At 39.4% G+C, this 25,311-nt stretch overlaps 1 protein-coding gene and 2 long non-coding RNA genes across 3 annotated transcripts in view; 1 reads left to right on the top strand and 2 right to left on the bottom strand.

The window, feature by feature from the left end:
* Positions 1-702: 702 nt before the first annotated feature.
* Positions 703-1,614, bottom strand: LOC134943307 (uncharacterized). Its single transcript, XR_010181459.1, has 6 exons — positions 1,452-1,614; positions 1,303-1,381; positions 1,150-1,220; positions 1,011-1,067; positions 856-929; positions 703-770 (listed from the first exon to the last, which is right to left on the bottom strand). It is a non-coding gene; the product is annotated as an uncharacterized LOC134943307 (long non-coding RNA).
* A 3,843-nt stretch (positions 1,615-5,457) lies between these two features.
* On the top strand, positions 5,458-6,369 carry LOC134943308 (uncharacterized). The gene is made up of 6 exons (XR_010181460.1): positions 5,458-5,620; positions 5,691-5,769; positions 5,852-5,922; positions 6,005-6,061; positions 6,143-6,216; positions 6,302-6,369. It is a non-coding gene; the product is annotated as an uncharacterized LOC134943308 (long non-coding RNA).
* A 3,161-nt stretch (positions 6,370-9,530) lies between these two features.
* The window catches only part of ESYT3 (extended synaptotagmin 3), a 135,991-nt gene continuing 120,210 nt past the window's right edge, over positions 9,531-25,311 (bottom strand). Inside the window, exons 13-23 of the mRNA XM_063932814.1 lie at positions 20,086-20,148; positions 16,954-17,022; positions 16,489-16,551; positions 16,284-16,370; positions 14,843-14,992; positions 14,023-14,405; positions 13,825-13,914; positions 13,534-13,665; positions 10,642-10,747; positions 10,241-10,290; positions 9,531-9,912 (exon numbers count right to left, since the gene is read on the bottom strand). Of these exons, the coding sequence (XP_063788884.1) occupies positions 9,876-9,912; positions 10,241-10,290; positions 10,642-10,747; positions 13,534-13,665; positions 13,825-13,914; positions 14,023-14,405; positions 14,843-14,992; positions 16,284-16,370; positions 16,489-16,551; positions 16,954-17,022; positions 20,086-20,148 (1,230 nt within the window). The 3' untranslated portion in view covers positions 9,531-9,875. The remainder of the gene's footprint in view (positions 9,913-10,240; positions 10,291-10,641; positions 10,748-13,533; positions 13,666-13,824; positions 13,915-14,022; positions 14,406-14,842; positions 14,993-16,283; positions 16,371-16,488; positions 16,552-16,953; positions 17,023-20,085; positions 20,149-25,311) is intronic.

The following is a 25,311-nucleotide window of genomic DNA, read 5'->3' on the forward strand; positions in this document are numbered from 1 at the left end:
TCCGGTAACACACTATCACAGACATGGCAGTGCTTTTTTGGTTTTGCCGGTGCCTTACTCATTATGCAGACAGACAATACAACATACAAAGACAGACAACCTGCACGACTCAGTAAATAGTACTAAGGTGTCTCTCTCTCTCTCTCTCTCTATATATATATATATATATATATATCTATAAATACAATACTCAGAGGGCGCTCAGTAACAATTTGTTCAAATAAAATCCAAAACCAGCTTGACCTAAATTACACAATTTAATTTATTAAAAATATCTAAAATATTGTGTAATAATACATCAATATAGTAATTCATACAGTGAATTCATAAAACAATATTTCATAAAACCCAACGCGTTTCGTCCGTTAAGGACTTCATCAGGGGTATGGGTCTTCGCTGGTGTTAGTCAAATGGAGAAGAGGAGGAAAGAACAAGAGAGCAAAAAAAAAAAAAAAAAAAAAAAATCAATACAAATCATCATGATATACAGATATATATTCAAGTAACGTTTTCATTGTTTAGAAAAGAAAACCTTTTTTCATTATTTCATTAATTATTACATCACAATTTTTCATAGAGAATGAATATTTAAATTCTTTAGTAGACATTGGAAAAAGAAGATACTCTCCAATAATCAATTTGGGCTTTTTTTTTTTTTTTTTTGTCCTAATTGCCTTATTTCAAAAGAAAATAACAACTTACTGTGCAAATATAACTGCTCTGAGTGGATTATTTCTTCTTTATAATACGGTAGTTTATTCTCTGTAATTCTAAGAATAAAATATATATATATTGTTTTAAATGGTACTGAAAGGTTGAATATAGAATTACATCTAATTAAAATGGATCACTCACTTGGCTGTCTCTGGAGATAATCTTCATTAGAGATCAACTACTCCTATATTATGGTCAGTCAATGTTCAATATGTCTAAATAAGAAATTCAACAGTATTAGGGGCCAAATGCCTCAAGGAATTTAGAATCTTATTGGAATATGTAGCCATACTCACTTTCCAATACAAATTCACCTGCTCACTGATGGTCTAATCTTGACCAGATGAATTAGTCTAAGAAATTAATTGAAGATAATTAAGGGTGTCCAAAGCACTTAATAGGCATATTTACAAACTGAACTTTGTTATAACTTACTTAAAGTTCAGCACGATGATAACAAGTTGGGCTAAAAAGCTCCTTAAAATCCAATAAGGTGCATCTTCTAACTAGAATCAAAAGTGAATTAAATTAAGGACCTAATTAGTGACCAATAATAGCACTTAATATAGAGTCTTAATTGTTACTTACAATAAAAATTCTTTAGAGTTCGACAACAAGTAGGTTCTGAGCTCCACAGTGGCCGGTAAGATATAACTTCCAACTAGAACTAAATAAATTATATTATACTAAAAGCATAATTTGATATTAACCCATTAAAGAGCATCAGAAGTACTTACATTAAGAGATTCAGGACCTGTGTTGCTGCCTCCTTTCCTGTATGGCAAGTGATTTGGAAGAGATTTCTGAGGCCTATTTATACCCCTAGGGAGTTTACATCACTTCCTCCCTCTGCTGATAGGTTAGATCTGATGAGTCAATTATATGACATTTTACCAATATTAAACTAGTATAAGGCCTGATGCCTATATATATGGGTCAAATTTATTCTACAGATGTTTGTGTCTGAAAGGCTAATGATAATATGGCATAATTAAATACTACTTCCGCCTTTCACTTCAATTATTTCCACGGTTTGCTGTATAATTACTACCCTCTGTATTAATTCGGATCGGGGCAGCCTCACTTAGCATTTTTACTGATTACCCCCATTTCTTATTTAATTAAGCCCAGAGAGAAAATTGAACGAAGATAAACAAGTTCTCCTTATGTACCGCCGTGCGTTCCACCCATAACAGCGGTGGAACGCACAGCGTCACTTCCGAGTTGTCCCGTGCGCTCCATAGTAGCGGTGGAGCGCACGTCTGCACTTCCGGACCTGCGCATTGGCCGAATCTTCGTGCGCTCCTCCCATAACAACGGTGGAACGCACAACGTCATTTCCGGATTGTCCCGTGCGCTCCAACCATTGAAGCGGTGAAGCGCACGTCTTTTCTTTGTGACCACATTGTCACATTAAAGTCCTACAGCACCAATATATTTTACACATCGGGAATGGGGCCATATCTATTGCCTTCTAATATATGTTAAAGATTGATCATAACATGAACATGAACATTACATTTATTGTCCCTATTTATTAAGATCCATTATAAAACCAATTGGAGTAAGTATAAAGAGAGTAAGACATTCTTTTCCCAATACCTTTACATTATTAGTTATTGACAAAACATATATACAGCGAAAAAAACATACAATACAATGCCATGCTATGCCATGCTATTGTGTATTGGTCTCGATGGGACTATAATCACATAGGGGGACTCATAAATGTATATCATTCTAAGTACATATCTACAAGTTTACACAGCCTAGCAACCTAAAAAGGAGACTATATCAAAGCCTTCATTTAGACCTTTCGGAATTTGGGTGTTCAGAGTGTATATCCAATATGTTTCTTGTTTTGCTAATAGTAAATCCCTATCGCCTCCTCTCATGTCTAATTTAATGTGTTCCAATACTGAGAAGGTTAAGCCTGTCACATCTGATCGATGTACTTCAAAAAAATGGCGAGGTAAACTATGCTGCATCATTTTATTTTTTATGTTCCTTAGATGCTCCTGAATTCTAATCTTAAGTTTCCGTTTGGTCTTTCCCACATACGAAAGACCGCATGGGCAATTGATCTTATAGATTACGTACTCTGTATTACAGGTTACTCTATCTTTCAGGGTGTGAAATTTGCCGTTCTCCAACTTAAGTTTAACTGAAGATTTTTGCATATATTTACAGCAAATGCATTGGTTACAAGGAAAACATCCCCACCTGTTCCCCATAAGAACATGATGGTCACTCAAAAATTCTTGTGGCTTATCTTTTTTAAGATTACTAGGTGCTATCAAATTTTTTAAATTCTGTGCTCTCTTATAGACTAATCGAGGTTTATTCGGCAGTGTAGGTCCTAAAACCGGGTCTTTTTGTAGTAGACCCCAATGTTTAGTCATTATCTTCTGTATTTTATTCGCATCTTTACTGTACTGAGTGATAAAAGATTTGCATTGGTTGGAATTATTGGGGATAGTTACAGATTTGCCCTCTATAAGTTCTGTCCTGGATCTCTTGGAGGCCTTTAATCTGACCTCATTCAGGAATCCAGCTTCATACCCCCTTTCTATAAATCTCTCATAGAGAATGGCCGATTGTTCCCAATAGTCAGTCATGTCACTACAGTTTTTCCTCACCCTCACAAATTGGGAATAAGGGACTCCATTTTTCCATACTGGGTGATGACAGCTATTTTGAGGAATATAGCTGTTAGCATCTACAGATTTAAAGAAGGTTTTGGTAGTTATTCCTCCTATAGTACATCCTTTCAGTTCTAGATCTAAATAATCTATAGTAACTGGATCTGTTTTATATGTAAACTTTAGATTAAAGCTATTATTGTTCAGGTGATCTATGAACCTCTCTATACTATTTAAATCTCCGTCCCATATAAATATAAGGTCATCGATATATCTTCTATATAATTTAATATTGGTCCTTTCAAAATCACTGTCATACACAAATTTGTTCTCCCACTCGCCCATCAGAATATTCGCATACGATGGGGCAAATTTAGTCCCCATCGCGGTACCCTGTTTTTGTAGAAGATAACTACCATTAAATTCAAAAAAATTATGTTCTAAAATGAATCTAATGCATCTAATGCAGATTAAAGGCCTCCAAGAGATCCAGGACAGAACTTATAGAGGGCAAATCTGTAACTATCCCCAATAATTCCAACCAATGCAAATCTTTTATCACTCAGTACAGTAAAGATGCGAATAAAATACAGAAGATAATGACTAAACATTGGGGTCTACTACAAAAAGACCCGGTTTTAGGACCTACACTGCCGAATAAACCTCGATTAGTCTATAAGAGAGCACAGAATTTAAAAAATTTGATAGCACCTAGTAATCTTAAAAAAGATAAGCCACAAGAATTTTTGAGTGACCATCATGTTCTTATGGGGAACAGGTGGGGATGTTTTCCTTGTAACCAATGCATTTGCTGTAAATATATGCAAAAATCTTCAGTTAAACTTAAGTTGGAGAACGGCAAATTTCACACCCTGAAAGATAGAGTAACCTGTAATACAGAGTACGTAATCTATAAGATCAATTGCCCATGCGGTCTTTCGTATGTGGGAAAGACCAAACGGAAACTTAAGATTAGAATTCAGGAGCATCTAAGGAACATAAAAAATAAAATGATGCAGCATAGTTTACCTCGCCATTTTTTTGAAGTACATCGATCAGATGTGACAGGCTTAACCTTCTCAGTATTGGAACACATTAAATTAGACATGAGAGGAGGCGATAGGGATTTACTATTAGCAAAACAAGAAACATATTGGATATACACTCTGAACACCCAAATTCCGAAAGGTCTAAATGAAGGCTTTGATATAGTCTCCTTTTTAGGTTGCTAGGCTGTGTAAACTTGTAGATATGTACTTAGAATGATATACATTTATGAGTCCCCCTATGTGATTATAGTCCCATCGAGACCAATACACAATAGCATGGCATAGCATGGCATTGTATTGTATGTTTTTTTCGCTGTATATATGTTTTGTCAATAACTAATAATGTAAAGGTATTGGGAAAAGAATGTCTTACTCTCTTTATACTTACTCCAATTGGTTTTATAATGGATCTTAATAAATAGGGACAATAAATGTAATGTTCATGTTCATGTTATGATCAATCTTTAACATATATTAGAAGGCAATAGATATGGCCCCATTCCCGATGTGTAAAATATATTGGTGCTGTAGGACTTTAATGTGACAATGTGGTCACAAAGAAAAGACGTGCGCTTCACCGCTTCAATGGTTGGAGCGCACGGGACAATCCGGAAATGACGTTGTGCGTTCCACCGTTGTTATGGGAGGAGCGCACGAAGATTCGGCCAATGCGCAGGTCCGGAAGTGCAGACGTGCGCTCCACCGCTACTATGGAGCGCACGGGACAACTCGGAAGTGACGCTGTGCGTTCCACCGCTGTTATGGGTGGAACGCACGGCGGTACATAAGGAGAACTTGTTTATCTTCGTTCAATTTTCTCTCTGGGCTTAATTAAATAAGAAATGGGGGTAATCAGTAAAAATGCTAAGTGAGGCTGCCCCGATCCGAATTAATACAGAGGGTAGTAATTATACAGCAAACCGTGGAAATAATTGAAGTGAAAGGCGGAAGTAGTATTTAATTATGCCATATTATCATTAGCCTTTCAGACACAAACATCTGTAGAATAAATTTGACCCATATATATAGGCATCAGGCCTTATACTAGTTTAATATTGGTAAAATGTCATATAATTGACTCATCAGATCTAACCTATCAGCAGAGGGAGGAAGTGATGTAAACTCCCTAGGGGTATAAATAGGCCTCAGAAATCTCTTCCAAATCACTTGCCATACAGGAAAGGAGGCAGCAACACAGGTCCTGAATCTCTTAATGTAAGTACTTCTGATGCTCTTTAATGGGTTAATATCAAATTATGCTTTTAGTATAATATAATTTATTTAGTTCTAGTTGGAAGTTATATCTTACCGGCCACTGTGGAGCTCAGAACCTACTTGTTGTCGAACTCTAAAGAATTTTTATTGTAAGTAACAATTAAGACTCTATATTAAGTGCTATTATTGGTCACTAATTAGGTCCTTAATTTAATTCACTTTTGATTCTAGTTAGAAGATGCACCTTATTGGATTTTAAGGAGCTTTTTAGCCCAACTTGTTATCATCGTGCTGAACTTTAAGTAAGTTATAACAAAGTTCAGTTTGTAAATATGCCTATTAAGTGCTTTGGACACCCTTAATTATCTTCAATTAATTTCTTAGACTAATTCATCTGGTCAAGATTAGACCATCAGTGAGCAGGTGAATTTGTATTGGAAAGTGAGTATGGCTACATATTCCAATAAGATTCTAAATTCCTTGAGGCATTTGGCCCCTAATACTGTTGAATTTCTTATTTAGACATATTGAACATTGACTGACCATAATATAGGAGTAGTTGATCTCTAATGAAGATTATCTCCAGAGACAGCCAAGTGAGTGATCCATTTTAATTAGATGTAATTCTATATTCAACCTTTCAGTACCATTTAAAACAATATATATATATTTTATTCTTAGAATTACAGAGAATAAACTACCGTATTATAAAGAAGAAATAATCCACTCAGAGCAGTTATATTTGCACAGTAAGTTGTTATTTTCTTTTGAAATAAGGCAATTAGGACAAAAAAAAAAAAAAAAAAGCCCGAATTGATTATTGGAGAGTATCTTCTTTTTCCAATGTCTACTAAAGAATTTAAATATTCATTCTCTATGAAAAATTGTGATGTAATAATTAATGAAATAATGAAAAAAGGTTTTCTTTTATAAACAATGAAAACGTTACTTGAATATATATCTGTATATCATGATGATTTGTATTGATTCTTTTTTTTTTTTTTTTTTTTTTTTTTTTGCTCTCTTGTTCTTTCCTCCTCTTCTCCATTTGACTAACACCAGCGAAGACCCATACCCCTGATGAAGTCCTTAACGGACGAAACGCGTTGGGTTTTATGAAATATTGTTTTATGAATTCACTGTATGAATTACTATATTGATGTATTATTACACAATATTTTAGATATTTTTAATAAATTAAATTGTGTAATTTAGGTCAAGCTGGTTTTGGATTTTATTTGAACAAATTGTTACTGAGCGCCCTCTGAGTATTGTATTTGTATCACTATTTTTGTCACCGTCTAGCAAGGTGACTACTATTGAGGTGCAGCTGTGTTGTACAGCGCGAATTAAGGGTATATTCTTTTTGTTTTCTTTTTATATCTATATCTATATCTATATCTATCCGGCAACGTGTAGTGCACGTGGCCAGTACTATATGAAACTGATCCCAAATTCCCACCAACAGCCCTGCGCCTCCGGTGGAGTAGTGATGTGGGACAGGAACGTTCTGGAATCACAAACTGGAAGACAGGAAGCAAGATTAAAATGGCCACCATGCCTCACAGTGCAGGGTATATGTAACAAGTGCAGCCAACCCTGTAATATAGGCTTAACAGCCTATTTCATCAATGTCACCCCCCTTATTCAGCCCTCCGCTAATGTCATCTCCCCCCCCTCCCCTCCTGCTCCCTCCCCCGTGGCCCGTGTACCGCTGTCTGAGCGGAAATTACCGGGGAGCAGGTATCTCACTCCCAGCGCAATCAGGGTGCAGGGAGCCGGGGAGCGCTGTAATGGAGCGCAGTCCTACAGCGGCGGCCAACGGGTGCGAGCGGCGGGTGAGCGCGGCGGCCGGCGGGTCTCAGCGGCGCTGCTCGGAGCGGTTGCCGGGGCGGCCTGTCAGGAAAGGCAGGTGCGGGCGCAGTGAGAGCGGCGTCAGTGAACCTTGTCCCCACACAGCGGGGCGGCAGCGTGTGCTGACCGCCCCGTACCCCAAGCATACCTGACTCCAGAGGCGAAGGCTGTGACGGGGCTTCTATCTGTAAGCTCCGTCCAGCTGTAGCAGCAGTCAGGGAATGAGCTGCGTGTGGCTGTGAGGGTGCTCTTTGTGAGGACCGACACGCCATGCGCTGCTCCGTGCAGCGGCACTATCCCGGACCCAAGTTTTTACAGAAACTGGGAAGGGATGTGCTGTGAGCAAAAAATGTAAAAGTAGAAAAAAAAAATTAAAAATAAAAATATTCAAAGTAGTGTGGTTAAGCTCCACACAAGCCTGTTGCTACGAGAAGCACAGAAAAAACACTGAGGTACTCTGGGATATGGAGGGGAGGAGAGTTCTAAATTTTAATATTCAGTGCCTTGTTCCTACGGAAACCGTCCATATCCCAAGAGTACTCCAGTGACCCCTAGTGGATGAAAAAGAAATAAAGGTTTCTTTATACCTTCGCGGAGCAGGATACCAGGTTCTGGGAGACTGCTCCAAAGGTGGATGCTCCTATTTCTCACCTGGCGAAGGCTACGGTAATTCCTTCAGTGCAGTCAGTGACATTGAAGGTTTCCACGGATTGGAAGATTGAAGCAATTCTTAAGTCTATATTTACCTTATCAGGTATTTCCCTGCGTCCAGTTCTCGCTGGTGCCTGGGTACTTAAAGCTGTAGATGAATGGTTGGCGCAGGTGGTGGCGGGGATGCAATATGATGACCCAGAGGCTGTCCAACTAGCGGAGCAGATTTCTGAGGCTATCAATTATGTAGGGGAAGCCTTGTTGGATTCAGCTTCATTGCAGTCGCGTGTTTCTGCTCTGGCGGTTACGGCACGGCGTTCGCTCTGGCTTCGTGTTTGGAATGCTGATTCTGATTCCAAACAGACATTGACAGCTGTCCCCTTTGAGGGTGAATACCTCTTTGGTCCGGAACTTAAGAAGATTATCTCCGATTCCTGTGCATTTATACAGGTTTAGTCTCCCATATACAAAGTGCTTGGGACCAGCAGTATTTTGGATATTAGATGATTCTGTAGTTTGGAATATTTGCACACCATAATGAGACGCTTCTCAAGTCTAAACACAAAATGCATTTATGTGTCTTATACACACAGCCTGACGGTAAATTTATACAATATTTTTTATAGTTTTGTGCATAACGCAATGTGTGTACATACTCAAAATTCATTTGTGTTTCATATACACCTTATACACACAGCCCGAAGGAGATTTTATTCAATAGTTTTCTAATTGTTTGCATGAAACAAAGTTTGTGTACATTGGTGGTCATTCCGAGTTGCTCGCTAGCAGTTTTTAGCAGCCGTGCAAACGCTATGCCGCCGCCCACTGGGAGTGTATTTTAGCTTCGCAGAAGTGCGATCGAAAGGATCGCAGAGCGGCTACAAAGTTGTTTTTTTGTGTGCAGTTTCTCAGTAGTTCAAAACCTACTCAGCGCTTGCAATTAATTCAGACTATTCAGTTCCTGTTTTGACGTCACACCTGCGTTTTTCCTGGCACGCCTGCGTTTTTCCGAACATTCCCTGAAAATGGTCAGTTGCCATCCAGAAACGCCCACTTCATGTCAATCACTCTGCGGTCAGCAGTGCGACTGAAAAGCTCCGCTAGACCCTGTGTGAAACTACATCGGGCGTTGTAATAGTACGTCGCGTGTGCGCATTGCGCCGCAGTGCCATTTTTTTTGCCTCATCGCTGCACAGCGAACGAATGCAGCTAGCGATGAACTTGGAATGACCCCCATTGAACCATCAGACAGCAAAGTGTCCTTATCTCAGTCTTGCTCCAAAAATTCTGTATTTTGGCATCTTGGAGACTAAACCTGTATTAATCTATGTGTTGTGCCCAGCTATACGCCCCCCCCCCCCCCCCCCCCCCTCCCCTTTAATTTACTGCAAGGAAACAAGGAACATTTAAAACGAAAATAATTTTATTAAGTAACGTTCCGGAGTGCAAACAGCAGATTCGGTCATTTGCGAATAAATAAGATCAGTGCCTTTAATTAATAAATATTAACAGATTTGGGGGATGAACGTATGGTTTGTACATAGTCACAATATGGATCAGGATGTGCATGAGGAATAGGTTTTTACATAATACATTTTACTTTTTAGAAAATAAATACATTGCAGCCACAAACCTTTGTGGTTTTGACAAAATAAGAATAACATCTATTTATATTTTGGTTTGCAAAAATTAGTTACAAATATACATATTTACATATGCAGATGAGGTGCAGGCTGATGTAGACGCTTAATTAGGAGTCCGGGTGGCCGGTGGCTGTCAGCTCGAACCTGGAAACACAGAGGGGTCAGTGTTAGAGAGCAGAAGATGGAACGTAAAGTGCATGGAGTGGGGGTTGGGTGAGATAAGTATGTAGGGCGTGATTTTGAGTTGCAAAGTTGATGGTCACATAGTTGTGCAATTGTTTTCGCAACTGCACAAACAAAAATTTCTGATAACCCTACGGCACATGCGTTACACAGAGTATGAACAAAGGTGTTGTTGCAATTGGGACGAAGAGGAATCAGAAATGTGACAGTAAAGTGTTGACCGTTCCTGGCCCATAATATTTTCTCTATAGATAACCCGAATCCAGAAATGTATTACAAAAGCAATTACCACTCTGTGAATCCCTGGTCTACATCTTCCGTCGATAGATCCACCATTATCTGTGGGATAACAAGGAGAATACATCAGAAGCAGCCACAGCTGAGTTGCCTGTATACAGCCACATATGGTCATTCTGCTACTGGAGAATTAGATTATGCCTCATTGTGGTCACATCGGCTACATCTCTGAAGGGTTACCGGTGGGACAATAGGTGCAGAACTGTTGTTGCAGGAGGCCAATGACCTTAAACGCCACCGATGAGTCATCAGGCCACCAGATTTTCTATCCTGTCTATCTACTTGCTATCCATATGGATCTTGGTCTAATTGGCTTGAAATCCTTTGTAGGTTTGTGGCCATGGCATTAGCTGACTGCTTATCGTCCATTCATTCCTCAGTTTTGTCACTCACCTTCCCCATCTCTTTCCTCTCATGTGATCCAAATGGTCTGTTGTTCTTCACTGCAATATCTAGCATCCTCTTCTTGGCATCATCCAAGGAAACCAGAAACTCGAACCTGACAGGCAGAGAGGAAGAGGTCATACTAGGCATGGGTTCCCTAGTTGCTCTGTGTCATTGAAGGATCACTGCAGAGTCGGTACAGGTCATTTATGATGCGGGGTAGAAGGGCCCCAACCATTTCAACTCCACAAAGGACTTATGTTCTACCAGCTCCAAGCCAGGAGCTTGTGGAGATGGAGTCTTGTCATATAATTGAATATGATGCAATCTACACCTACTAGTTGCACATAATAGAGAAGTGCTTTATTTTGTATGTTTTGCTCACTGTAAAAAAAAATAAAAAAAAATGCTCAAACACATAGTAACACTTAGTAAATATGCCCCTTCCCAACACAAATCCAAAGTCGCTTTCACAACTCAGAGGCCCCATCCGTGTCTTGACCAGTTTAGAACCTGCTTCACTTGAATTTTTTTTCCTTTTTTGCCCCAACACTGTCATTTATCTCTCTCTAACACCATATTCTCTATTACCCTTGATACTACAGCTCCAGCAACTCCACTTTGTCTATGTCACTCCAAACTCTGACCCTGGCCTTCCCCACAGACTCAGCACCTCCAAAAGTGCTCTCACTTGTCTGCACGTTGCTCACCTGTTTTAACCTTTCCCTCTCTGCTGCTGTCTTCCCCTCCACATTCACACATGCTCTTATTTCCTCTATTCTCAAAAACGCTCTCTTTAGCTTTCCTCTCCAACTGCCCCCCATTTCTCTGCTGCCAAAATTCTGGAATGACTTCACTCACTGACCTTCAGTCAGGCTTCTGCCCTCTTCACTCTACAGAAACTGCCTGCACGAATGTGACCAATGACCTACTTTCAGCTATGCCAAATAGCCACTTGTCGCTTCTCATACTCCGTGACCTCTTCATCTCATCGTACTCTTCTCACTCTCTTCTTGACACACTTTGGTCTTTGTGACACAGCCCTCTCCTGTCCCACCTCCTACCTCTTCAGTGCCTCTACTTAAAGTTCTTGCTCCCTTTATCCTTTTCCTTGCTCTATTGGTATTCCACAAAGCTTTGCACTTCCCCCTCTACTCTCCTGTATCTGCACCTTCTTGGTCAGGGAACCCACGCGCTCCTTCAGCCGCCGCTACACTTATATGCATATTACACCCATCTCCTACTTTTACTCCATTGAAATATCACCCTTTTACCTATCCCATGTGACCAACTGCTTCTACGCTATTTCCACTGGATGACCCAACTTCTCCCTCTTCCCTGTTACCAATGTATGCTGCCTTGGTGTCATCCTCAACGCCCTCAGCCCCAATCTATCTCAGTCTTTTCGCCTCATTCTCCTGATCATTGCCAAAATACACCCTTTCATCATTGTAACCTCCCCTTCATTGGCCTTTCCTTCCTTTCCACTCTACAATCCATCCTCATGACTGCGACTCAACTACTCTTCCTCTTTTACCTCCCCACTCTGTATGCCCCTTCACAGGCTCTCCATTCAGTCCAAGCTCCTCGCCCTCACTGACACGGACCTCACTAATGCTTCCCCTTCATAAATCCCTGACCTAGTCACAAAATACAGCCCAGCTCAACCTTCACCTCTCTTCCCCTTTTATAACCTCACCCAACTTCCATCTCCATGACTTCTACTCCACCTTCCAGCTCTCACCTAATACTCACCAACCTATAAATCTTCAAATGTTCCCTCAGAACTCATCTCTTCCAGCCTCCCTTCCCAATCCCCCACGTGACCCTCATGTATCCTCCCTCTACTCTGCACCCACAACGACCACTCATGCCCCATTTGCTCCTACTGTCCAGCCTTCTCTCCCTTTAGAATGTAAACAGCCACCAACACGGTCCTCTCTAACCTGTGTCTCATATCTGTCCATCTCATTTAACCTGAATGTCCTGTTTTAAGATGAATCTTCTATTTGTTTGATAAATGCTTTTAGGGACTCCAGCATATATTGTAGTTGCGTCCAGACCGGCACTGTGCACAAGTAGACGATGTTTTGACTATGCTTATGTGTTCAATTCTCTGTGCAGAGACACAGGACACATTTGGACACAGGGTTTAAGAAATGTACTGGGTGTTCCTGGGAGATAACGGTGGTAGCAAAACAGGTGCACGATAATGTTGCATCTGATGTGTATGGTGCAGGCATGGAGCTGAATACGTACGGCGGTGTACCGAGACACACAGACGCTCATATAAGAAGCAATACACAGGAGAGTCTGCTCCTGCCAGAAGGTTGGTACAGGTTTCAATGGTGCGAACGATGGAGGACACACCGGGCGGTAATGCGGCGTCTGTAGATGCTGTAAGTCGGCGTCGTTGTCCGTGCACATTTGGACACTCTCGCACACAGGGAACAGGACTTGTACAAGCATTAGCTAATAGACTTTGCCATGTCTGCTTCCGATTCAGACCTGGGCCCATTGTGTTCTGTGTGTGACAGGCCAACACTTACTGAGTAAGTGCGTGTGCCCGCCCCATTAAAGATGGAAACCGTACAGGAGAGGTAACGTTTAGATACACTCTATTAGAGAGCGCGTCCAACCAATGTTTCCAGTAAATGTGAACCTTCACTAATTTATCTGGAAAGTATCTAGTAATGTTTAGTTATTTGTTGAACAAACCAGGAGGTAGGTTTCCCTAAGGATACAGATCTACTAAAAGCCACTATATATTATTAGATGGCCAATTACATCCAGTAACCAATTTGTATTTCAACTTCCGTTTCATACAATTCTGCTATCTATATTTCTGTCTATAATATCTACCCGCTGTCTAAACATGCTGCCTCAATCCAGTGTACTCACTTTTCATTATAGATGGGATTAAGAGTCTTCTTCTTTATAGTTGTTTTCTTCCGGCTGGCCCACCTCCTGTCTGGGAGCAGGTATATCCGCACATAGGGGTCCGCTCCGTGGCTTGAGCACTGCATTAGATTCCTGGACAAGAAGACATGACGCAGCGTTAGTTACTTTCTCCAGGTTACTGTATGGGGAAATCAGAGCAACCACATCCAGGGGCAGCATGCAGACTGCATGGGGCTCTTATTCCCCCTACCCCCGGAGTTAGACATAGACAGTCTGAGAGCTTGGATTTACCTGCAGCCGTTGATTGAGACAAATAAGCAGCGTCGCAAGGAGGCGTATCGCACAGAGATGCTGATCTCGCCAGACACCACATAAGGTAGGCTGGAAAATATCAAAACATTGAAGGTCATTGGAGGTCTTATCATAACTTGGGAGGAAAATGGAGAACATCTAAATTAACATATGGGACATCTGGTTAATGGGACATACCTGGACTCATTAAGGTCGAACACGGAGGAAGCGACAGAGTTCAGCGAGATCAGGCTGGGGGCAATTCTCTTCAAGTGTCTTAGGTTCGGCGTACGGGGAACCGAGTTGGTACCAGTGCTTGTGGAACTCTGGTCAAGAGACGGTTTCTGCTCGGACGTCAAGTGGTTGACCCGGTGGGCGCTGCTGCCAGAGCTCTCCTTCCGTACCAGCATGTTCTGTGGAACGCTGTGGATCTGGCTCTGCTGGGCTTCAGGCTGCTTGTGAGGCTTGCCGTGGTGCTTTTCCTTCTCCTGATGTGCCCGTCTGATAGAGACAGGACCATGTTTCAAGGAGTTGATTCCAGCATAGACACTCTCGGGGTCCGGTTCCTCTATGTGCAGAACCTGGGAACATATCCGTTAAAGGAAGATATTATCATTCTTTTATTGCTATGCTTTGTTTTAGATGTTTGAAACAGGATGCAGCCATAATGTTAACAGTAAAGATGCTGAAATGTCGACACTGAACATGTCGGCATCTGCAGGGACTGGAGGGTTAGGCTGCTGCAGCAGAGGGTTAGGGGTCATCTATGTTGTTGCAAGTGCTGCAGGATGAGCTGGAAGACATCGGGACGTCAGCGCCTGACCCAGAAGACACGGCAGGAGCAGCCGAAGCAGCATCGACATGCCAAGCATGACCAAATATACCACACCCTTTTGTAATAATGCAGCTGAACATCGAGGTATAAGCAGCCACCCTAATCTGCATTCTTCTGTATTCCCCCTCAGTGCTACAGAGGAAAGTGAGTCCAGCAATACAGGTGTACCGGAACATTGCTCACCCTCAGGACTATCTTCATCTTGATGAAACTGTTGGGCCCGGAGTTAGTAAGTGGGAATCTCTGGTCCACAGTTAGATCTTTGCTGACGAGCAGACGATGTAAAGGAATGTCCAGCATCCCCAGCGCGCACTGTCTGTCGTTGTCCTTCACCTGCCGACACAATCACAGCAGGGGGTCACTGACACAACATCACGGCAATTGTAAAACGCATAGAGGATACTGTATTTAATGTATGAGGGCGGTTCAGTAAGTAAGGTAACAAGATTGTATTGTACGAGGGTGGTTCGGTAAGTAAGGTAACGATTGTATTGTATGAGGGCGGTTCGGTAAGGAAGGTAACGATTGTATTGTATGAGGGCGGTTCGGTAAGGAAGGTAACGATTGTATTGTATGAGGGCGGTTCGGTAAGGAAGGTAACAAGACTATTGTATGAGGGCGGTTCAGTAAGTAAGGTAACACGATTGTATTGTATGAGGGCGGTTCGGTAAGTAAGGTAACACGATTGTATTGTATGAGGGCGGTTCGGTAAGTAAGGTAACACGATTGTATTGTATGAGGGCGGTTCGGTAAGGAAGGTAACAAGATTGTATCGTATGAGGGCGGTTCGGTAAGGAAGGTAACAAGATTGTATTGTATGAGGGCGGTTCGGTAAGTAAGGTAACACGATTGTATTGTATGAGGGCGGTTCGGTAAGGAAGGTAACAAGATTGTATCGTATGAGGGCGGTTCGGTAATGAAGGTAACAAGATTGTATTGTATGAGGGCGGTTCAGTAAGTAAGGTAACAAGATTGTATTGTATGAGGGCGGTTCAGTAAGTAAGGTAACAAGATTGTATTGTATGAGGGCGGTTCAGTAAGTAAGGTAACAAGATTGTATTGTATGAGGGCGATTCGGTAAGGAAGGTAACAAGATTGTATTGTATGAGGGCGGTTCGGTAAGGAAGGTAACAAGATTGTATTGTATGAGGGCGGTTCGGTAAGGAAGGTAACAAGATTGTATTGTATGAGGGCGGTTCGGTAAGGAAGGTAACAAGACCTCGTCCAGGACATGCCGTTATCACCGTACACCGCGATACGTTGGCGATGAATGTCAGCTGCTGATGTGTTCCTTAGACGCAGACATCTGATCACAGTACGCACCTCAGTGTGTGACCATGTGTCCCCCAGCCCTGCCATCTTACACCTGATGCTGGGACAGTGTGACTGATATGAGGCGCAGTCTAATGGCCGTGAGGGGAAGCAGCGGTCTAACTGCTCTGGCCTGGCGGGGGAAATTAGACTTATGTAGAGAATATTACACACGTGAGAGGTCTTGTTACCTTACTTATTGCACTACGCTCATATTAAACATACATTAAGGGGATTTATTAATAATAATAATAAACCCTTTGAAGGTGAAAATAAGTGAACCCTGCATAGTGTTCTGTCTGCCACCTCTTACCTCCACGTGAAGATGTTGCATGTGGACGTCCTGTATAAAGAAAGCAAAGGCTTGTTCCCACACGGGGTCCTTGGTGGCTGAGCATGTCTGAGCGGAAGGACAAATACACAGGTATTACATGGAGAAATAGGGTTATTATGTGCATGATTCAGGATCACACATTCAAATAAACAGGTAAATCCTTATAACCTGCCCTGCCACTTACCTTGCTTTTCACCGACTTCTTTCCCACGCAAATGGTGACATACGAGCTAGGATCCCTGTCATTCTGCAGAGAATAGCAGAGAGGGAAGTTAGTAATGGGGAGAAGCAATTCTGTTCTGTATACGGCACTGATCACTGCTCTAGACTGTAAGCTCCCAGGATCAGTGCCTTCTCTGCCCTCCGCCTCACATCTGCTCCTCCTGCATCAATCTCCTCTGTTATAAATCACGCAGGAAAATACATTTTACATGATTTGTTATTCTGACTGTCTGGCGCTCCTATCTGTGTTTACATGTACTAGTTGCAGTAGAGATGTGACTTCTGTTATACAAACTCTGGAATATATTTGATCTTTCTGATTCCCGTTTCCTCCTTTCTGTATTAAAAGGGGGATCGGTGTCTAATATAGGTAAAAACTCCGACTGCCATCATTTGTGGCTCATTACCACCCCAAGCGATGACTTACCTTCGGGAAGTTTGTGTATCGCTGCTTTCTTGTGGTGTATTCATTGTTTGTATATTCCAGATGGTTTTTCTACAACATAAAACAGCGCAGAGATCACAGAACAATTACAGCTCAGTAACGCATTCAGGAAATAATGTTTAGCGTTTGTGTTCCTATGAGAATCCTGGATATGTTAGACAACATTGTGACCCCATTACTTCATTCTGTGGTTTACTTGAAATGAATATACTGCATTTGGCAATGATTATATTTGCTACCAACACCAACATTTCCTGGCGCTGTGATTAATCAGAATTGAATGCAGTTATTCTCAAGAGTAACCCCTTACACATAGAACAGAAAAGAAAAACGAGAATACACTTATTCAATCTGATTGTGGATTTTAATCTCTAAATACTACAACATTAATTACAATAATGATACCGGCCAGAATCGCATATACAGGTTGAGTATCCCTTATCCAAAATGCTTGGGACCAGAATTATTTTGGAGATGGGATTTTTCCGTATTTTGGAATAATTGCATACCATAATGAGATATCATGGTGATGGGACCCAGGTCTAAGCACAGAATGCATTTATGTTTCATATACACCTTATACACACAGCCTGAAGGTCATTTAATACAATATTTTTAATAACTTTGTGCATTAAACAAAGTGTGTGTACATTCATACAATACATTTATGTTTCATATACACCTTATACACAGAGTCTGAAGGTCATTTAATACAATATTTTTAATAACTTTGTGTATTAAACTTTGTGTATTGAGCCATCAGAAAACAAAAGTTTCACTATCTCACTCTCACTCAAAAAAGTCCCTATATTTCAGAATATTCCGTATTTCGGAATATTTGGATATGGGATACTCAACCTGTAATACATTTTAAAAACCTTCAATAACAAACACAAATTTAAAAAGCTCCTTATAGGATAATAATCAATATACAAATGATATATTTCGCCGCTGCTTTTTATTGTTAATGGTTAAACGAATCATGCAAGCGTCTTTATATTGGGGGTCAGTCCGACCTGTTCACAGGCAGCGGTTTGTCGCTGCGGTGCGAACGGGTCTGGAATGCGCATGCGCGGTGGCCGCACTGTGCACGCGCGCCGTTACGTCGTGGACAACTAAGAAAGCAGTCGCGGAGGCGACCGCAAGAAGATTGACAGGAAGAAGGCGTTCCTGGGCGGACCCGGACCGTTGGCTGTCGTTTTCGGGGAGTGGTGAAGAAAACGCAGGCGTGTCCAGGAGAACGGAGGGCGGATGTCTGACGTCAAAGCCGGCTCCAGCATCGCTGAGATCGTCGCACAGGGTAAGTATGTCCAGGGCTGGTCCTGTTCTACATGAAAAAAATTTAGCTTAGAAGGGCTGCACAAGCGATCGCAGCCCTGCTAAGCTAAAAATACACTCCCCCATAGGCGTGGACTAGTTGATCGCAGCAGCAGCAGCAAAAAGTTGCTGGTTGCGATCAACTCGGAATGACCACCATTATCCCAAAGCAAAGTTGGTAGAAATGCCAGAATGATAGAGCAATAGGTCTTTCACAACTTTTGTTAGTATCAAATGGATCCTGTACTAGTATGGTATTATTATATATCAGCTTATGTTATACGAGATCTTGTTAGTAATCACACAATTTGTATACCAATGGATTAGTTATTGTGTAGCAGAGTCCACGTTTCTTGGACCTTACTGCTAGCAGCAATTAATTTAAATTGTTAGGGGACATACTTGCATTTAGCCCGTAATGGATCCAGGCAGTTTTGTGTTGATCCTCCTGACTGACTTCTCTCTCAGCCTTATCAAGAGTTCATAAGCAATAGTATCAATACTCTCACCAAGATCCCCTTAGCACTGGGGTTTCAAGTTGTGGGGCCGGCCGGCCAAACGAGCATTGATCTCCGGGCTCCATCCCTTCACTGGAGATTATGGGGGTCATTCCGAGTTGATCGCTCGCTAGCAGTTTTTAGCAGCCGTGCAAACGCTAGGCCGCCGCCCACTGGGAGTGTATTTTAGCTTAGCAGAAGTGCGAACGAAAGGATCGCAGAGCGGCTACAAAGTTGTTGTTTTTTTGTGCAGTTTTAGAGTAGCTCAATACCTACTCAACGCTTGCGATGACTTCAGACAGTTCAGTTCCTGTTTTGACGTCACAAACACGCCCTGCGTTCGCCCAGCCACGCCTGCGTTTTTCCTGGCACGCCTGCGTTTTTTCGAACACTCCCTGAAAACGGTCAGTTGCCACCCAGAAACGCCCACTTCATGTCAATCACTCTGCGGCCAGCAGTGCGACTGAAAAGCTTCGCTAGACCCTGTGGGAAACTACATTGTTCGTTGTATTAGTACATCGCGCGTATGCATTGCGCCGCATACACATGCGCAGAAGTGCCGGTTTTTTGCCTCATCGCTGCACAGCGAACAAATGCAGCTAGCGATCAACTCTGAATGACCACCTATATTTGCTGTTTGTTTTCCTGCAGACCTATGTCTGAAATCCAGCACTTACAGATGCTGATTTTTTTTCATATTTTGTCATTTTTATATTTGTAAACAGTGATCTGAAAACCATAAAGATAATTTGTCCAATATACCAGTGACTAACCATGATTTGGACAAATGAAACCCATAGGTGACTAAAGACCGCTGTTTCGTACCGTATACAGTATGTGCGCTTCAGAGTATACAGAACATATTAGTTTATATGGAGAACATCTGTAGGAGAAGGAATGGGAAAAACTTGTCTAGAACGTTCTACTTTATATTCCATATACCATTAAATTTTATCACCATTTATTCTCCATTCCTTCTCTTATGCTAATGAGTACAAATTGGGCGTGGTTTAGTCACAATTACATGTTACTAAATATTAAGTTTTTTGTTTTTTTTACATTTTGTTTGCTAAGTGAATCCTGCCGGTACAAGAGCGAGAGCTGTGAAATGTTATTTTTCTTAAAAAAGCTCAGGATAAAAAATAAAAACTTTTTAAGTAATACAATTAATTAAATGTACATTTTTTTGCATAATAATAAAATGCTGTGAAATTGTATAACGTTCCATCGGAGAAATGTCATTTTCCAAGTTCAGCGCTGTTACAGTGTTCAGAATGTTAGAACAGGAGGTTCCACCTACCGGCAAACTGCTGGCGCTGTCCAAATACACGATCACCATCGCCGTGGTCATTCCGCTATTCGCCTAAAGGAGTGATAGAGACAGAAACTCAGCGCTTACTACACACAACGCACAATTACTGTATGCGGAACACTGTTACTGTATCTGTTTCTCTTACTGTCTATCAGTTACTGTAACACGTACTGTATCTATCTGTATTTCTATATTGTAGAACTATCAATGGATTATTGCTACTGTTACTGTATCATTTTTATATTTGGGAATACTGATCTGAAAACCATAAGGATAATTTGTCCAATATACCGGTGACTAACCATGATCTGGACAAATGAAATCCACGGGTGAATAAAATCTCCAGAACGCTGTTTCGTACCATATACAGTATGTGCATCAGCTACTGTAACACTTACTGTATATATGTTCTGTATCACGTAGTGTCTCTGTATCACTATAAGTGTGTTACTGTATTACTTACTGTATCTGTATCACTGTTACTGTATCTGTATCACGTAGTGTCTCTGTATCACTATAAGTGTGTTACTGTATTACTTACTGTATCTGTATCACTTAGTGTCTCTGTATCACTATAAGTGTATTACTGTTACTGTATTACTTACTGTATCTGTATCACTGTTACTGTATCTGTATCACGTAGTGTCTCTGTATCACTATACGTGTATTACTGTTACTGTATCTGTATCACTGTTACTGTATCTGTTTCTGTATCACTAACTGTATTACTGTTACTGTATTACTTACTGTATCTGTATCACTGTTACTGTATCTGTATCACGTAGTGTATCTGTATCACTATAAGTGTATTACTGTTACTGTATCTGTATCACTATAAGTGTATTACTGTTACTGTATCTGTATCACTATAAGTGTATTACTGTTACTGTATCTGTATCACTATAAGTGTATCACTGTTACTGTATCTGTATCACTATAAGTGTATTACTGTTACTGTATCTGTATCACTATAAGTGTATTACTGTTACTGTATCTGTATCACGTAGTGTATCTGTATCACTATAAGTGTATTACTGTTACTGTATCTGTATCACTATAAGTGTATTACTGTTACTGTATCTGTATCACTATAAGTGTATTACTGTTACTGTATCTGTATCACTATAAGTGTATTACTGTTACTGTATCTGTATCACTATAAGTGTATTACTGTATCTGTATCTGTATCACTATAAGTGTATTACTGTTACTGTATCTGTATCACTATAAGTATTACTGTTACTGTATCTGTATCACTATAAGTGTATCACTGTTACTGTATCTGTATCACTATAAGTGTATTACTGTTACTGTATCTGTATCACTATAAGTGTATTACTGTTACTGTATCTGTATCACTATAAGTGTATCACTGTTACTGTATCTGTATCACTATAAGTATTACTGTTACTGTATCTGTATCACTATAAGTGTATCACTGTTACTGTATCTGTATCACTATAAGTGTATTACTGTTACTGTATCTGTATCACTATAAGTGTATCACTGTTACTGTATCTGTATCACTATAAGTGTATTACTGTTACTGTATCTGTATCACGTAGTGTATCTGTATCACTATAAGTGTATTACTGTTACTGTATCTGTATCACTATAAGTGTATCACTGTTACTGTATCTGTATCACTATAAGTGTATTACTGTTACTGTATCACTATAAGTGTATTACTGTTACTGTATCTGTATCACTATAAGTGTATCACTGTTACTGTATCTGTATCACTATAAGTGTATTACTGTTACTGTATCTGTATCACTATAAGTGTATTACTGTTACTGTATCTGTATCACTATAAGTGTATTACTGTATCTGTATCACTATAAGTGTATTACTGTTACTGTATCTGTATCACTATAAGTGTATTACTGTTACTGTATCACTGTTACTGTATCTGTATCACTATAAGTGTATTACTGTTACTGTATCTGTATCACTATAAGTGTATTACTGTTACTGTATCTGTATCACTATAAGTGTATTACTGTTACTGTATCTGTATCACTATAAGTGTATCACTGTTACTGTATCTGTATCACTATAAGTGTATTACTGTTACTGTATCACTGTTACTGTATCTGTATCACTATAAGTGTATTACTGTTACTGTATCTGTATCACTATAAGTGTATTACTGTTACTGTATCTGTATCACTATAAGTGTATCACTGTTACTGTATCTGTATCACTATAAGTGTATTACTGTTACTGTATCACTGTTACTGTATCTGTATCACTATAAGTGTATCACTGTTACTGTATCTGTATCACTATAAGTGTATCACTGTTACTGTATCTGTATCACTATAAGTGTATTACTGTTACTGTATCACTGTTACTGTATCTGTATCACTATAAGTGTATTACTGTTACTGTATCTGTATCACTATAAGTGTATTACTGTTACTGTATCTGTATCACTATAAGTGTATTACTGTATCTGTATCTGTATCACTATAAGTGTATTACTGTATCTGTATCTGTATCACTATAAGTGTATTACTGTTACTGTATCACTGTTACTGTATCTGTATCACTATAAGTGTATTACTGTTACTGTATCTGTATCACTATAAGTGTATTACTGTATCTGTATCACTATAAGTGTATTACTGTTACTGTATCACTGTTACTGTATCTGTATCACTATAAGTGTATTACTGTTACTGTATCTGTATCACTATAAGTGTATCACTGTTACTGTATCTGTATCACTATAAGTGTATTACTGTTACTGTATCTGTATCACTATAAGTGTATTACTGTTACTGTATCTGTATCACTATAAGTGTATCACTGTTACTGTATCTGTATCACTATAAGTGTATTACTGTTACTGTATCTGTATCACTATAAGTGTATTACTGTTACTGTATCTGTATCACTATAAGTGTATTACTGTTACTGTATCTGTATCACTATAAGTGTATTACTGTATCTGTATCTGTATCACTATAAGTGTATTACTGTTACTGTATCTGTATCACTATAAGTGTATTACTGTTACTGTATCACTGTTACTGTATCTGTATCACTATAAGTGTATTACTGTTACTGTATCTGTATCACTATAAGTGTATTACTGTTACTGTATCTGTATCACTATAAGTGTATTACTGTTACTGTATCTGTATCACTATAAGTGTATTACTGTTACTGTATCTGTATCACTATAAGTGTATCACTGTTACTGTATCTGTATCACTATAAGTGTATTACTGTTACTGTATCACTGTTACTGTATCTGTATCACTATAAGTGTATTACTGTTACTGTATCTGTATCACTATAAGTGTATTACTGTTACTGTATCTGTATCACTATAAGTGTATTACTGTTACTGTATCTGTATCACTATAAGTGTATCACTGTTACTGTATCTGTATCACTATAAGTGTATTACTGTTACTGTATCACTGTTACTGTATCTGTATCACTATAAGTGTATCACTGTTACTGTATCTGTATCACTATGTGTATCACTGTTACTGTATCTGTATCACTATAAGTGTATTACTGTTACTGTATCACTGTTACTGTATCTGTATCACTATAAGTGTATTACTGTTACTGTATCTGTATCACTATAAGTGTATTACTGTTACTGTATCTGTATCACTATAAGTGTATTACTGTTACTGTATCTGTATCACTATAAGTGTATTACTGTATCTGTATCTGTATCACTATAAGTGTATTACTGTATCTGTATCTGTATCACTATAAGTGTATTACTGTTACTGTATCACTGTTACTGTATCTGTATCACTATAAGTGTATTACTGTTACTGTATCTGTATCACTATAAGTGTATTACTGTATCTGTATCACTATAAGTGTATTACTGTTACTGTATCACTGTTACTGTATCTGTATCACTATAAGTGTATTACTGTATCTGTATCTGTATCACTATAAGTGTATTACTGTATCTGTATCTGTATCACTATAAGTGTATTACTGTTACTGTATCACTGTTACTGTATCTGTATCACTATAAGTGTATTACTGTTACTGTATCTGTATCACTATAAGTGTATTACTGTATCTGTATCACTATAAGTGTATTACTGTTACTGTATCACTGTTACTGTATCTGTATCACTATAAGTGTATTACTGTATCTGTATCTGTATCACTATAAGTGTATTACTGTATCTGTATCTGTATCACTATAAGTGTATTACTGTTACTGTATCACTGTTACTGTATCTGTATCACTATAAGTGTATTACTGTTACTGTATCTGTATCACTATAAGTGTATTACTGTTACTGTATCTGTATCACTATAAGTGTATTACTGTTACTGTATCTGTATCACTATAAGTGTATCACTGTTACTGTATCTGTATCACTATAAGTGTATTACTGTTACTGTATCTGTATCACTATAAGTGTATTACTGTATCTGTATCACTATAAGTGTATTACTGTTACTGTATCTGTATCACTATAAGTGTATTACTGTTACTGTATCTGTATCACTATAAGTGTATTACTGTTACTGTATCTGTATCACTATAAGTGTATCACTGTTACTGTATCTGTATCACTATAAGTGTATTACTGTTACTGTATCACTGTTACTGTATCTGTATCACTATAAGTGTATTACTGTTACTGTATCTGTATCACTATAAGTGTATCACTGTTACTGTATCTGTATCACTATAAGTGTATCACTGTTACTGTATCTGTATCACTATAAGTGTATCACTGTTACTGTATCTGTATCACTATAAGTGTATTACTGTTACTGTATCACTGTTACTGTATCTGTATCACTATAAGTGTATTACTGTTACTGTATCTGTATCACTATAAGTGTATTACTGTTACTGTATCTGTATCACTATAAGTGTATTACTGTATCTGTATCTGTATCACTATAAGTGTATTACTGTATCTGTATCTGTATCACTATAAGTGTATTACTGTTACTGTATCACTGTTACTGTATCTGTATCACTATAAGTGTATTACTGTTACTGTATCTGTATCACTATAAGTGTATTACTGTTACTGTATCACTGTTACTGTATCTGTATCACTATAAGTGTATTACTGTTACTGTATCTGTATCACTATAAGTGTATTACTGTATCTGTATCACTATAAGTGTATTACTGTTACTGTATCTGTATCACTATAAGTGTATTACTGTTACTGTATCTGTATCACTATAAGTGTATTA

This window comes from Pseudophryne corroboree, chromosome 7, assembly GCF_028390025.1.
Source record: "Pseudophryne corroboree isolate aPseCor3 chromosome 7, aPseCor3.hap2, whole genome shotgun sequence".
Taxonomy (NCBI): domain Eukaryota; kingdom Metazoa; phylum Chordata; class Amphibia; order Anura; family Myobatrachidae; genus Pseudophryne; species Pseudophryne corroboree.